The 16,973-nt window shown below is 39.6% G+C and overlaps 1 protein-coding gene across 1 annotated transcript in view; it reads right to left on the reverse strand.

The window, feature by feature from the left end:
• The window catches only part of Sox15 (Sox box protein 15), a 744,791-nt gene that overhangs the window by 573,051 nt on the left and 154,767 nt on the right, over positions 1 to 16,973 (reverse strand). The window contains exon 2 of the mRNA XM_068226721.1: positions 8,540 to 9,030. Within this exon, the coding sequence (XP_068082822.1) occupies positions 8,540 to 9,030 (491 nt within the window). The remainder of the gene's footprint in view (positions 1 to 8,539; positions 9,031 to 16,973) is intronic.

A 16,973-nucleotide genomic window follows, 5' to 3' on the forward strand; every position in this document is an offset into this window, starting at 1 on the left:
AATGTTATTGGCATTAGGTACATAAATGTGAGGAAATCAATATTAAAAGTCCTTTGTGCTAAGTTTTTTTGTAAAGTCTTAGTGAACATCTCGTCAGAAACACTAATATGACACTGTTTCTTGATGAATTTGATCGGTGTTCAAATTAAAATGTTCACACAATTCGTATTAAAATTGAGAATGCAAAATTGGACAGACTTCGCATGATACAATGTGAAGTATACGTAGGCGAGGAACTCCCTCATAACTGCAGTGGTCGTCAACAAGAACTTCCAAAGAAAATTTCAGCTATAACGCCAACAGACACAAGACTTCATAAGAAGATGGACAAAGGAGTATTTGGTGTAATTACGAAATAACCACTATGTTCATCAGTCTACCTGAAAGAGAGTTACAGTACAAGTAGAAAATTTTGTACTGGCACACGAAGATGTGTGATCAGGTCACGGTTGAAGAGAACCTACGTAAAAAAAACTCGGACAGTCCTTATCTTGGAAATTTGTTCACTTTCTGAGTGTCATAGCATATTTCTGTACATTGTGAGTTCCTTGAACAGTTTGGATGCTTGATTATATTGCATGCCTTATATTTTAATATTTATTAGCAATTCACGTTAGGGTAGGCTACTTAAAACATTTGTGTCGAAAATAATTTATCCTAAACAGCCAGCCATTAAACACCTGAATCATAAATAAATAACAGCTATTTCAACGCATTTTCGAGAACTAATACGTTTTTAATATTAACCTTTTTAGGATATATTTAATGTAAATGACGTTATGATACGTATTTTAATAAAATGTAACTTCATTAAATCATTTTGTAATGATATGCTGTTTAATGAAATAAGTAATGAAAATACAAGACAGTCGACATTAAATCACGAATTATACATGACAATAGCTGTGCTATGAACTAATTCACATTTTTGAAATGATTTTTCCCTACTTCATTAAATATCTAACACCCGTGTAAGACCTCCACAATACGTTTCGTCACTTTGAATTTTACAAAACCTCTGTGAGAGTCGACACTAACGCTTGCCTTCCCTCTTGTCGATAACTGTTTTATATCACTAAAATATCTCTCACGTTCCACATTCATGACCGGTAATACAAACATGAAATTCATATCTTAATTCTTTTCGATACATTGAATATCATTTAGGTATCAACTAACCAAAATTAATTTTTAAGCTAGAAATCTTTTAATCGCAAACCGTCTGATTCTTGTGTTTTTAAAATATAAATTCTTAACTTACCCTCATTTTATTGTAAGTTTTTGAACGTTCAATTATAGCGTAAACGGAATTTAAAAAAATATTTTTAGTGTGAGTGGAAGTCTAGAAATGAAAATGACATAGGGTGCATATAAGCTGAAATACATTCTTTATAAATGAAAAGGTTCGAGCTTTATAAAACCAGTCTATGGATTGATAATTTCACCAATAACAACGACGAGAAACGGCCTGTATGCAAACAGTGATGAAATCTCGCAGCAGTCACAAAACGAATACCCGAAGTGCTTACAAATTGGTAATTCTTAAGTTTCGTATGTGTTATATGCTTTCAGAAAATTAAGAATCAGCGGATGAGACATCCTGTAGTCGAATAAAAGGTGCCATTTCATTAAAATGGCGACTGCAAGGCTGTACAATTTCCTTGTAATCCTCATATATATTTATTACGTATGACTTCTCTTCATCGTACCTTTGACTCGTGTCTCAGCACATCGATTGGCACTTCAATACTTGTACAGGGATCAGTAATATTGCACGGAGTACGTCATTGTCTTATTCATTCACGCCACCGAAGATTATCGATAAATACTACTCTTCGGTGATGGGAATGTAAAATATTCAAGTATGAATACTGCAATGCGAATCGAATACGTGAAAAAAGAATTGAGTGGTTAAAAGTTGTGATTATTTTATGATATCTTTGAAAAGTAAAACTGATATACTGTAGTTTCACTTAGAAAATCAGTAGAACGGTTTCAAAATTTCTCATTCATAGCCAAAACAACATTACGTGACATTAATCATGCATTCATTCTGTTAATAATTATGGAATCTTGGCATAGGGTGGAGTTAACAAGCATATTTCAATAAAAATGTAAAGTTAAAAAAAAAAAAGAAAAAAAAGTAAGTTTGTGATTGGCTTTACGTATCCCTAACCACGTTTACATTTTCGAAGACTACCAGACACCCGAAGTTTGTCCCGCAGGACAATGAATTGCATTCACAGAGATTTGCAGAAATCTAGAGACTATAACATTATACTAATGTATGGGATGTGGTAGCCGAGTGGCATTCTCACAGGCTTTTCCATTGAGGTAGTCGTGGTTCGAATCCCTGTAATTCAGGTAGAATTTTTAAAATGAAAAATTACGTTCACGTGGTTCAGATTTCACGTAAAACTGGAGGTCCCATGACAACAGTTACGTAAAATTTCAAGCTTGCTTTTTGATTTAATCGTATAGCCTCCCAATGTATCGAAGTATTCTAAGAACGAAAGTAATAAGTTCAGCTCACGTAAAAACGTTTGGTCATTGAAAATCCACAGTCTGTTTCCAGTCATTTGACCGGGTCAGGAATGAATGAATCAATCAATCCCCCTTTTAGCGGTGAGGATGGAAATTGTGCCGGCTGCCGAAGACCGTCACACTGCTCTGGGGCAATGATCAATGGATGATTAATGAAATGCAATGAAATGATATTGGAGAGTGTTGCCGGAATGAAAGGTGACAGGGAAAACAGGAGTACCCGAAGAAAAACCTGTCCTGACTCCGCTTTGTGCAGCAAAAACCTCACATGGAGTGACCGAGATTTGAACCACGGAATCCAGCGGTGAGAGGCCAGCGCGCTGCCACCTGAGCCACGGAGGCTCTGAACTTTTGATCATTAGTGGGCTTATTTGGAAATACTACTTGATGGCCCGAAGTATGGATAGACCTTCTGTTTCAGCACTCTGGACGAACCTTAATGCCCGTAGCCGTAACTACTGCCACTGAAACGAACCGACAAACGAAGCGGAAGCTCATCTACACCCCAATGTTGGTAAATTTGCATAGTACACATTATGTAACGTCCCTGTAACCTGTAAGCCTCTAGCAGTGTTGGATCCTCCAGTCGTCGTAGATTATATGCCATTAGATCGAGCTTCGGATCTCTGAGGGACCATGTGACAGTTATAATGCGCCAACATTTCCTCGTCGAAAGGTCTCACGAACAGTCATCTTCCGAGTGACAATACCAGTCCTAATTCATAACAATATTATATGCGATCGGAGAGTTGCGACATGAATTCGCATTTGCCAACGAGCGATGTAACCAAAGGGAAAAGTAAGTAATTATTAGGGCAAGGGGTTTATATACCAAAAAAGGCTATAGGTAAACTGCCATTCGGAGTATCGGTGACGTGGAGTGGAGGAGGGGCGTGCCACACAGTTACTGTCAGAGTATCATTATCATCATCATCATCATCATCATCATCATCAAGAACTGTTTTTGTACCTCCTGTGTAAACGGTAGAGAGGGCCATATAGAGGCTAACCCGCTCTCTCTGGCCACTGAGTGTGTTGTTGATACGGAGTCTATAGTCCCGTTGTCGTTGTTATATTAACTTCATATACAATAACTATAAATCACATGTTGCTATTTCTTTCTGGACACTGTATTTTTATAGCCTATCTGCATCTGCCAACGGCCGTAGCCGTGTTGAAACACCGGATCCCGTGAGATCTCCGAAGTTAAGCAACATTGGGCGTGGTCAGGAGTTGGATGGGTTGCCACGCGCTTTTGGTGTGGGGTAAGGGAATGGAGGAGCGGAAAGGAATTGGCCACCCTACCGCACGTAAACTCCGGCTCAGGAACACACCTGCGGAGGTTCGGACCTGCCTTCGGACAGAATACACCCCCCCCCCACCATTTATCTGCATCTTGGCATGGACAGAGTAAAATAGTTTGTCTCATTTATGGCTGACATTCCGAGCACACCTAGTGCGTCTGGCTGTTATGAAAGTACCTGCTGCCCAGTGAAGCAAGCAAATGGGAACTATTTCATTCCTTCTAGTGAGATACACGTCTCATTCAAGCGCAGACGTCGGTTTCTGCGGTTTCTCTGTAACCGGTTAGCCTGTTTGTGGACCTAACAATCCTACGGGCTGAAGATTTAATAGACAATAAGTATACGGAGCTACTGAACACAATTTAAACGACAACGACGCAGGGCAGAACTTTAAGTCAATGATATTACCCGTGTACATCTCGGTTTTGTTAACAAGTTATCCTAACCATTGTGTAGATCCATCTAAATACATAGCCTGAAGGCTTGGGCAATAACAGTATGAAATATTTAAGAGTCATGATTGGAAATGACAAGAGAACTGAGGCGTGAAGACATTAGGATGTAGACGAGGAAAGAAGTGGCCAGGTGGATGGAGTGATGCGCAAGGAATACTAAACTAAGGGTAGAAGATGAGTCAGTGTGTCATAGAGCTATGGAATATTTTCTGTGCCCTGACACCAAATGCTAAATACGGCCCTCATCTGACTGACGAGGGACGCCTCTCACTTTACCATGGTGACATACGGACATCAACATGCCTTCATTGAAACCGCCACCTTATAGCATCTCATTGAATCACTGAATTAAAATAAATCAGTCATTGGCTAACTCTGGAAACTGTTCCGATGGTTAAGTCGTAAGTGGGTCAGGCAGCAGAATGCATCTATGGATACCCTCTCTGGCGTAAAAAGCGATTAAAAGTAGACCTCTATGAGCTATGAAATTGGGAGCGTGGGCTTGCCATCATTGGGTTTCTAGCGGAATCTAGCATTACTTCCACTCGTACTCATTTCCTCGCTTCCCTGTACTACCTCCTTTGCCTCTTCCATGCCCAGTGGTGAGGCTTAAGGAGTATTTATAGTTTACGCCCTTTGTGACCTTTCCCGGTCTTTTACCCATTTCTTCATTTTTCGAAGGATCGGACTTCTTCCACTTTCATTTCTGATTAGTATTAAGAGGAAATGGTTGCCCAGTTTTACTTCCTCTTAAAAGAATAATCACCAGCACATAATGTGAGTAGGATTTTTGAGGCTGCTAGCATTCTTCTTGTATTTTTTCCCAGTTTTCTTGGGGTCGATATTTGTGCTTGATTTGGCCCCGTTTGAAGGCCGGATGCGCTTCCTGACGCAACCCTACATGGAGGGATGTAATATCTATTGCGTGCGTCTGTGGTGGTCGGTAGTGTGATATGTTGTGTACAGATGAAGGGAAGTGTACTGAGACGAATACAAATGTCCAGTCCGTGAACCAGAATAATTAAAACACGGGAATCGAACCCGGGGCCTTCTGAATCGAAGACCAGTATGTTGACCATTCAATCAGGAGCTAGATAGGTTGTTGACATTTATATTCTGTGTTCATTTGAGGTGCGTCACAGGAAATTGGACTTAATCTTCTCGCAAGTCAAAATTGGGTCATTTGTATGAATGGAAATAGATAGAAAGCTGAATAAAATGATGTGTTAAATGTCCAAATATGTTTAAATTATGAGTTATTGACATCGGAATCAGAAAGAGGAAAATAGTGTGTTGTGAGAAAACTGAATTTGAAATAGAAAAATTTCATTTTAGTACTATCTAGAGCAAACGTTCTCAACCCAGTACCCACGACTACTGTTACTACTACTACTACTACTACTACTACTACTACTACTTTTTCATTCCTGCCCTGAAGGGGGAGGCGGGCCTCGCAGACGGTGACGCCGTCTCTTAGGCCGAGAGATTTGTTACGGTGAAGGAGATGATCGGAGAAGGTGAGGGGGCTGCCGGCCGTAGCCTATAATATGAACTGTCCAGGCATTCACCTTAGTGCAGGAGAGTGGAAAACCACGGAAAACCATTCTCAGGACAGTCGACGGTTGGGGCCAGCCGTGAGGCCTAACCCTGTCCCGTCTCCCGAATACAGAGGCGTAGAGCCGTGGCCACTCCTCCGCTGGTCGCTTGACCGGTCAGAGTGCAGAGCTGTTTGACCACGGACCAGCCGTGTCCACTTATGGGCCAAGACCCACTCTGCATCTATCGATCTAGTGTTCGCAAGCACCATGGTTCTCTCCAAATAACATACAGAGTTCTTGTCGTGCGAGTATAAAAAGTTGCTCTGGAGCACGAACGCATCAGTGATTGTTTCAATTCAATCCCTGTTGTACAAGCCTGGATAATAGTGTTAGTATCCATCGATTCTAATGTTTTAGCATTTAGCAACTTCAAAGTTGTTAACTTAGTTATGTAACCGGTACTTCTAATGTTATGTGGCGTTCAATGTTGGCTTGATTCGGGGGTTGTGCTGATACCTGCAGCGACGCATTGCTGGTCAGGGTGAGTAACACAATGCTATGCTGATGCATCATGCGTGCAATGATTGCTTTGCTCACACATTCAATTCGGTCGTGACACATTCAATTTAATCGTGACAGTTTGAAGAGGACAGTCGTGTTTGTTCTTAGTAAGTTATTTATACATGTGAATGGTGTAATCAGAGTTAGCTGACATATTTGTTCGAAGAGGAGAAATTCACAGACTTTTACAAAGCAAAAGATACACACACAAAAAAATCCAAATACTTTAGTGTTCCTCTCAAATATTTGGCTATGTTCTTTGGGACGAAGCACATGTGTGAGAAAATATTTTCAACTGTAAAATACCTAAAGAACAAAGCACGATCACGATCAGTATGAACCATCTTGTGTGACCATGTCTTAACATTTCAAACCTCACCTGCTGTGGAGGTCACGCAGTAGTACTTGCCGTCATAAAAGTTTCATAGGATCACTGATCAGAAAAGCAGCTTTTGTTTCCTTCATAGAAGATTTAGGTCGTTTGATACAGTAATTATTTTGAACTGCATTAATTTTGCGGACGAATTCCTCAAGGTTTTAGCGATAAATTACTTGTGTTATTGGTTTTTTGGTCTTTGCACCATAGCGCACTTGCTTATTTCATATTTATAACAGCAATTGACCTTGTAATTCACACTAGTTATAAGTAAAAGATAAACATTTCATTAAAAGTGTAATTAGCATCCACTAATCGCTTGACGTATAATTGCGATCAAGAGTACCACGTACGAACATATTGTCCCTATAAAATTGTCACTTTTTTGCGGATTAGTCGGAACTGCTGAGACAAATAGTCCATTTATTGGGCCGTATATCATTAACGGAAATAAAGAAAGAATAATAATCGGCTGCGAGGTCATAGTGATATTCTCATATCTCAGGGACACGGTCGATTAATCGACCTTCTGTTTACAATATAGTGGGTTCGATCCTAGCTGACATGTGTGGCATTTGAAGGGTGTTCAACTGCGACAACTCCAAGTCATTGCCTTTTAGCACTGAGTAAATATGAGAAATCTATAAAAGGAATCATTGTCCCCAAGCCTAATCTAGACTTTCTGAACAATTTCATTTTGCTGCAGGGTCGAGATAGGAACCCAGGCCAAACTATCAGGTAGGTACTCATCGTATTTTACTTTTATACTTTCTCTTTATGCCATTTAGTAATTTTAGTCTGATGATTTTCTCTCCTTACCTCTCAAAATGCCAAATTAGATTCAATCGGTTTCGATATATTTTACGTCGCATCGACAAAGACAGGTCGTATGGTGACGATGGGACCGGTATTGCCTAAGACTGAGAAGGGAGCGACAGTGGCGTTAATTAAGATACAGCCCCAACATTTGCCTGTTGTGAGAATGTGAAACCATGGAAAACCATCTTCAGGTCTGGCAACATTGGGGTTCGAACCCACCATCTCTGAAATGCAAGCTCACAGCTACGTGACCTGGAAACAACTTAATCGGTTTTAATCGGATTCCGTAATATTATTCTATTGTTACAACCCAGACCATGCTGTATGCATAGTTGAGTTATGACCAACTAGGAGTTTCAAACATCCTTTCATGAACGGCCGGAATGGCTTTTTGGCCATGGGATTAGACATTTATTGGTAAAAATAACCTTTAGCCTTTAGGATAAAATACATGAATTTCTCAATAAATAAATATTTGGCAGTTTACGTACTGGAATTTGCAAAATCGACTGGTTCTCAAATAGTTAAACTGTGAATCATTTGCCACCTGTGCTATATTAACGTGATAAAGGAGGGGGAACTGCAAACTGCACTTCTTCCTCTTTCATATCCTTGGATTTTTCATCACTGGAATTTGAATTTTACGATATTTGTAAACGTTCCTTACTGCATTTCAATGACGAAAGATATATAGGAGGGAGGTGCCTGCTGAATTATAATATCTTACTTATAAAATCGAAATGAGCAGTTGTTTAATCTCAAGTCAATATACAAGCGGTTTCAAAAGTTGTAAATTGAAGTTAAGAAATGTGTACAAACGTTGTGTACATAATACCGGATACTGGGACTGAATGAGTTGGCTGATGTTCATCGTAAATTTCCTTTTCCTGTGGTTCAAGAACATTATATCAGATCAGTGAGTTTTACAAATTGAGTACTTACCAAGCATTTTACTGAGGTCGGCGTTGTGGAGGTCCGGGTTCTCGTCAGCCAGTTTCTTCCGCTCCACTTTGGCCCACACCATGAAGGCGTTCATGGGCCGTCGTATCCTCTGCTCTTTGAGCGCCTTTTGCTGTTGTTGGTGTGTATGATGGGAATGGTGGCTCGACACATGGTGGTGTTGGAAGCTCTGTTGGTGTACCACACCGCCCCCAGCACCCGCGCCTGCCCCCAGCCAGTGGCAGTCTGCCGCCCCAGCTCCCGGCAGTACGCTCGGTAACATTTGTGTCACTTGTTGTCCCGGTCCTCCTCCGCTATCCGCCTCGAACTGATGCTGCTGGTGGTGCGATTCATAGGGGTGCCGGTGTGCCGGACTGGGGCTGTACAGATGGTGGAGGTGGTGCAAGGTGGGGGAATTAGACGGCGAGAAGCCCAACGCCGCGTGCTGAGATGGCGAGCCTTGCTGCAAGTCAGGCTTGTACTCGTCCATCATCCTGGAACAAAAAATGAAACCATATACTGAGATAAGAAAAGAAACTGACAGCAAATTCTATTAGTTTGAAGACCTCCTAAGGTACTATACAATTAAAATATTTGACCGTTAAAATAATTTGTGTGGAGAAAGTAAGAGTTTGAAAGTAATGTACATGTATGTATGTATGTTTAGTCCTCAGCCCGAAGGCTGGCTGGATCCTCAACAGCTCTGCCATCAGCTGTCATAGATGGCCTAGGCATCACTGAAGAGGCGTACTAGGGAAATGAGGAGTGAGGTAGTTTCCCGTTGCTTTCCTCACCGAGCCAGAAGTTGCTATTACATATCAGTCTGCCAAGCCCACTGAAATGCATACACCAACTGACCCTATGAGCAATATTTTCACACCATTCATAGCAGGGACTGGCTGCAGAAGGAATAGTATTACTAGCATCACTCATACCTCAGTCACTTTCAGTTTGTCAAAGCCAAGGAAAAAGCTCAGACAGATCAATGAAAGTAACAAGATTGCTCTAGCCCATACCAGAAGACATAGTGCACTGTAAACACTAGGTCCCGCCAGGAAAGGCATGTAATGTACATACCAACTACAAATATGATCCTGTCTGAACTTTAGTGGCCATGCAACGAAACATTTTCATGTCATATCGAAGCAGTAGCTCACACCCTTTCTCTCAGAATCTTTAATCATTTGAACTATATTAAGTAGCCTATTTTCCATTCCATGAGATTTATTGGAAAAGTTCTGAAAACTTCTATTCTGATGTCGTTTACAAGAAATAATGTCTTCTCGCTCAATGTTTTCATTTACAAACACACATTCAGATGTCAGTAAATGAGTTTATCTCCATACAAACTTCTTCAGCGTAGTAGTTGTTGCTATAAACTATTACTCACAGAGCTCGATAGCTGCAGTCGCTTAAGTGCGGCCAATATCCAGTATTCGGGAGATAGTGGTTTCGAACCCCACTGTCGGAAGCCCTGAAGATGGTTTTCCGTGGGTTCACATTTTCACACCAGGCGAATGCTGGCGATGTACCTTAATTAAGGCCACGGCCGCTTCCTTCCCACTCCTAGCACTTTCCTATCCCATCATCGCCATAAGACCTATTTGTGTCGGTGCGACATAAAGCAACTTGTGAAAAGAAACAAAAAAAAAGGATTACTCAAGGAATTATGAACATTTTTAAGGACTGTATCGCTTTTTATAATCCGTTTCAACCGAACGGAATCAACAGTATGGGTATTTATATTGTAATAGATTACTTTCGTTCTAAATTATGTATGGGCTACTATATCGTCCTGGAACTGGCGTCCTGTTGAAAGGACAACGAGCTCAAAATACCGAATCCTCGGCCAAAGACATACACATTCGTTAGGTTCATGTTTCAGCTATGAAATTTATTTATCTTGGTGTGGCAAGTTCGCTACTTCGCTGTCTCTCGTTAAAACACTGATTGAGAAGAACAAACAAGATGCAGCCACCCGAGTTTACATCGTTCAATGGCAAACGCTCTAATACGTTTATTTTCCCTTAATCGAAAGGCTTTTATAATTATTAAATGATTGAAATAATGACTAAATGTGTTAGTTAAGAAGTGCTTGTATTCGTGCGCACAATTCTAGCTCAGAAAAAGTCAGTACCTGGCGGTAAATAAACCTATAGTTTTAACATAACATTGAGTGATTGTGTGTTACGAACCAAACACGAGACAAACATGCCTTCCTACTTTTTTCGTGGAGAATAGTGCCATATGTAGTCCAGTAATTTCACTTATATAGAATTTGATCCCCGCAAAAATGTTCCTGGGCCTCAGGAAGTCAAGCTACATGGAACGTTAAAGTGTTACATTTCTTCTTTAAAATTACGGGTAATTATTAAAATTGTTTCTCTTAAATTCAAATATTCTTTTCAATATTTGTCTATGTTTGATCATTCCCAAAAAGTTATAAATACAAATGCTGTAAAAAAATTGTTCGAAAATAACGGATAGCGTAGTTGAAATCGTCGAGGTCATTATATGGGCTTGGTACCAGCGGAGGGAGATACGCTTCATTCACTATCCAAAATGCGTTCATGGTGTGTGACTAAGTATGATCTAGCCAATTCGTCGTTATCTTCCAGCACTTTCAGTTTCTCAAGATCTGAGCTCAAACAGTGGTACCCAGGTCAGACATTTGGTCGTAGAAAAACCTGGGTTACTGGCTACAGTTTGATATGCAAGTGCTGTGGTTAATATACCATAAATGTTTATGGCTTATCCATTAGACGAAGTTCCTCACTGACAGACATGTCTGCTTGATCGGACGATCACAAAGTATTGTTTTGAGCGTTCTCACGTACGAAGCGCTGCGATTGCACAGTCAATCAGGTCCTTGAACTCAGTCTAACTGACTCATCGATTCTATTGTGTTATAAGTCTCTGGAAAATGTAATACCAATGACACTTATACAACTTCTCATTAAGATTTCTGAGATCCCTGGCTCAAAACAGATCCATGATCGAAACAGTATGTTGTAAGTTAGTTTTATTTTTTTAAAAATTATTTCGAACAACTTAGAGTTAAAATGTACAACTGAATATCTTGAAGGAAAAGCGGATGTTGGTATGGGCAAGCAAAAATAGTATGTTGCAAGAGCAATTGCTCAAATATGAAGGATCATCCTAATAAGCTGTAAACAGTTTTGACCAAATATACTGCATGAAGGATTATCCTAATAAATCACAAGAAGATCTGTTAAAATATAGTGCACGAAGGATTGTCAAAATGTTGTAAGAAATATTGTCCAAATATACTGAAAGAAGTATTGACTAAAATATTGTAAGAAGAAAATTCTCAAAATGTGTTGATAGAAGAAATTGTTCAACTACCCATGACAGGCAGTTTTAGACAACTGTATTTCTCTAAAAATGGTTATAGTATACAGAACTGAGGAGCTGAAAACCTGAAAAATATTGTAAATGGATATTGAATTCCTAAAGATGCTTGAATCTTATATTTATTCCTATTATTTGCCATTAACTTTTCTACCAGAAAACGTCGCCAGAATGTCAACATGATCCATCCTTACGTTTGATCATTCGATAGCCACGTTGAAAGAACGTATGGTTCCACTGTAGGCCTAACTTTTTATTCTGTTTCAATTTGTATTTATTGCATAAAATGTACTTGGTCATAACAGACATTGAAGTGATTCACAGATTATCATTTCAGCGTGAGAATTCAAAACAGAGATCAGTTTAGATCTTAAATTCAGTTAATTACTACTTCCGATACACGAAAGGTCTTACGATTCCAACAAATAATGAGTTATTATACATTATTAATAGGGAAATCTAATTTAAATTCAGGTAATACGTTTAGAAAGCTTTGGTCGGGTATAAATGGATTGTTTCTCACAGATTTAACTTGTCTCGTTTGCGTATGGTACCGTACACTTGTTTTATTCTCTCAAGGATCTCGGGAAGGAAGAGGCGGAGCCTACCAGGATGTCCTCAGTTACTAACTTATTGGCTGTGTGCCACCACCCGTAGCGAAGTTCAGTGGAGTTTTTGTAAAGTAGATATTATATTTTAGGGGAAGTGGAATGGATTGGGAATTTTATAGACATGTATTTCGTTATTATCTCCTAAACTTTTTCAAAAAGGCACCAAGTTCCTTCCTAGTGGTGGTTGACATACTGGAAGCTCAACGTCACTACAGTATCAACTTTATTTCTACGTTTTTATATTGAATTTTTTAATATTTATACCATACATTATGCGTGATGCATCAGTATTCAGCGAAGACTCCGCAATTGCAAGAAGAGTATAAATATTCATAAAGTATTTCAGGGGAGTACAAAAGGTGGCATTGGTACAATATGTCGATTTTTAGTTTTTATAGCAAATTATTACTTCGAGTTTCCTCTTTAATTTGATGTATATTTCATTGATTTTAGATGACCGAAAGTAATCATAAATTTAAAAAAATATGTTTCTGTACAAGCCTTTTCTCCAGATTTCCTGTGCAGTTTTTCAGTAAAGACAAGATTTTTCGGAAAATATTTGCCCTAGAAGGCGATAATTTATGTTGATTTATAGTAGAAATCCTGCTGCATAAGTTGGCTACACTGGATATCACTTTCTATCTGGTGTTTGTGTAGCAAAAAACATGGTAGTATCCACGTCTTGTTAGTGGCATTACACTTTCAAGTGTGGTTTCTCAGAATTTTTGTGTGCAAATATTTCCCTTTCTCTCAGTAAAGACTTGAGGTAGAGCTCTGAAATTTGTAACTCTCATTAAAAGCATTATTGGTTTTATATGGATCTACAATAGTAGAGATATCACACATAGCTCAATAATAAATATTTTAAAAAGAAACAAGATGACTTGGAAACTCCATGTCCTCATTTATAATGAAGGTAGAACCAAGAAAATAGATCAATAAAAGTACTAGATATGATTCTATATTCTAACAAAATTTAATTGCCCTGGACAATTCGAGAGAAACCGGGATGTAAATGTTAAAACCGGAACTATAACAAGTTTACCATAAATGAAATATTCGTATGGCCTCAGCTACTGAGTTTCTGTTTGGTGACCTTCTGAAGGGCGCCACCTAGAAAGAGGAGTTAGGGACTGGAATAATTTACCAAGGGAGATGTTCGATAAATGTCCAGCTACTTTGAAATTATTTAAGGTAAGATTCGCTAAACAACTGCCTCTTGGGTGACTGCCCTGTGCAGATGAGTGATGATTGTAGCCTGTCTACCAATTTCGATATTCTGATTGTGTAGCTGTCTAGCAACGAAAGTGGAATTCTTCCGGATGGATAATGTCGCTGATTTAATTTTGACGGTTTTCGGGTGGCAGTAAGTGCGCCACCACATATTTTTAAGATACTAACAGCAATGGCATGAAGTGCAAAGATTTTTGACCCACGAACGACTCTAAGTTCCAACACTCTACCACTAATCTACTAGCTGCTTTGATAGATCAGTGGTACGGTGTCTGATGCATGATTCCAGGTTCGTGAGTTCGATCCTGGCTGAGGCAGTCTATTATTCCTTTTTTAACAATTTGTTTTACGTCGCAGACACAGATAGGTCTTATGGCGATGATGGGAAGGGAAAGTGCTAGGAGTGGGAAGGAAGCGGCCGTGGCCTTAATTAAGGTAGAGTCCCAGCATTTGTCTGGTGTGAAAATGGGGAAAAAAAGAAAAATCATCTTCAGGGCTGCCGCCAGAGGGGTTCGAATCCACTACCTCCCGAATGCAAGCCCACAGCTGCGCGCCCCTAACCGCATGCTCAGCTCGCTCGGAGACAAAATTAAATTAACTCAGCCGTAGAATCCCTTCTAGTAAAATTCTATTTCTGTTGCAAGATAGCACAATCGCTATGTCGAAATTGATAGGCAAGCCGCCTGTATGGCACAACTTCAAGTAGACCTGCTTCACGTTAACTGAGGCCACGCGATTATTATTATTATTATTATTATTATTATTATTATTATTATTACTGATCTACTGAGGCAGCGACCATAATTAAAAATTAAATGTATTTACTCACTTGTCAGAAGGCATATGCGTAATAATGTAAAAACTCAAATACTAACACTGGAAGAAGCCAGCCCGGTGTCCATCCTTTAGTAATATTACGATAAGAATGAAGCAAGCAAGCAAGCTAGCTTATAGTTTTATATCATTATCGATTTTACATGATATCAGAACCACGTGAATATTACTTTTCAATTTTGAAAATTTGACTATGTAACCCAGCTACTGAAATGAGAAACGAAAATCCACAGGCTGTTTCAAGTCATTCGACCAGGTCAGGGAAGGAATGAATGAAGGATAAGAATTGTGCCGGCTTTCGAAGCCTGTCGCACTCCTCTGGGGCAATGATTAATGACTAATAGAAGAAATGAAATGATATTGGAAAGTGTTGCTGGAATGTAAAATGACAGGGAAAACCGGAGTTCCCGGAGGAAAACTTGCCACGCCTCCGCTTTGTCCAGCACAAATTTCACATGGAGTGACCGGGATTTGAACCACGTAACCCAGAGGTGAAAGGCTGGCGCGTTGCTGCCTGAGCCACGGAGGCTCGATGAACCCAGCTACTACGTCCCCTAATATCATATCAATGGGGTGTCAGCTTACATCGATCCATCATTTCAAACACACTGTAGATTTATCAAACGGTAAGCAATAGAAATGCAAAACTGCTGAACATTCAAAACAATCGTGAAAAAATTGAATAGCCAATGTGTTCCAATATTCACTTCAACTCCAAAGTCTTCACACCGCGCATTAGATACGCTCCTTAATAATAATAATAATAATAATAATAATCGGAGGAGGAGGAAGAAGAATATCATCATTGGTTTTACGCCCCAATAACTAACTAACTGCTTTTACAATTTTTGGAAACGCCGAGGTGCCAGAAATTCGTCCCGAGGGAGTGTGGTTTTATGTGCCTGTAAACTACTGTCAGGTGACTGGCGTATTTGATCACATTCAAATACTAGTGGATTGAGTGGGGATCGAACCCGCCAACTGGAGCTCAAAATATCAGTTCTCTACCCTCTGAGCTACCCAATTTCGGTTGCTACTAATTAACCTTCCATTGAGAACTTAAAGAACTTTTCATTTGATAGAAAGTTTTCAAATAAAATATAAACTACTACTTCTACCGCTTATCCCACACCAGTGGGGTCTCGGGTGTGAATTTTGGCACTCATGAGGATTTGACCGTGTTTTACGGACGGATACCCTTCCTGTGGAGGGACGTAATCACTATTGCGTGTTTCTGTGGTGGTTAGTAGTGAGGTGTGTTGTGTGAATATGAAGAGGAGAGTATTGGCAAAAACAAAAACACCTTGTCCCCAGGCCAGAGGAATTAACTAGACACGATTAAAATCTCCGACCCGGCCGGGAATAGAACCCGGGACCCTCTGAACCGAAGGCCTCAACGTTTACCACTCAGCCAAGGAGTCGGACTTTAAGTGGCTCAGACGGTTGAGGTACTTGACCCCAACTTGGCAGGTTCGATCCTGGCTCAGTCTGATGGTATTTGAAGGTGCTCCAATACGTCAGCCTTGTGTCAATAGATTTGCTGGCACGTAAAGAAACTCTGAGGGATAAAATTCCGGCACCTCGGCGTCTCCAGAAACCGTCAAAAAGTAGTTAGTGGGACGTAAAAATATTATTATTATTATTATTATTATTATTATTATTATTATTATTATGAATTTTGTTGTTTACTCTTAATCCACTCATTCTAGGTAGCATATAATGTAACATAACATGACGAGATGAGATGATGAAAGAGATTTGATTCTTTTGAAAATAGAAGAGGAGTCACATTTCTCCCGTTCCGGAGACCAAAGTTATGGAACACACTGTATTAACGTACCTCTCGACTCCACTAAGGCTTTCCCTTCATACACCAAAATTATAATTCTTTCTTTTTTCAAGATAATCATCGCAAAACATGAAATATTCCTGTCTTGTGGGCGGGCAGTACACTATTTGGCTGTGGTTGGTCTGCCTATCTCCTCATTCGTTAATTAGAAGGAAATAAATCAGAAGAATGGAATAGTAGAGTATCTCTATCTTTAGGGCCCACTCACGTTGCGTTACGGGTTTTCTAATTGTTATGATCATTTTAAATTAATTTAGGTACGTCTTGTAAACAAGCAATCCCGTTAATTGGACACTGATCTTGATAGTGTATTGGGTGGCGGAGCGGCATAATTATTTCTGTCAACACCTAACACGAGAGATGTCAGAATAACAATCCCTACTTAGTTTGTATTTAAAAACAGTTTTTTTTACACATAGAATACGTCTATAGTTTTGTTCCAGTACTAGTTTTCTCTGTAAAACTCCCTGTGTTCCAAAAATGTGTATACCAGACTTCCGTCAATAATCCCAAAACTAGCAAAAATATACAAACTGAT

This window comes from Anabrus simplex, chromosome 3, assembly GCF_040414725.1.
Source record: "Anabrus simplex isolate iqAnaSimp1 chromosome 3, ASM4041472v1, whole genome shotgun sequence".
NCBI classification, from domain to species: Eukaryota; Metazoa; Arthropoda; class Insecta; order Orthoptera; family Tettigoniidae; genus Anabrus; species Anabrus simplex.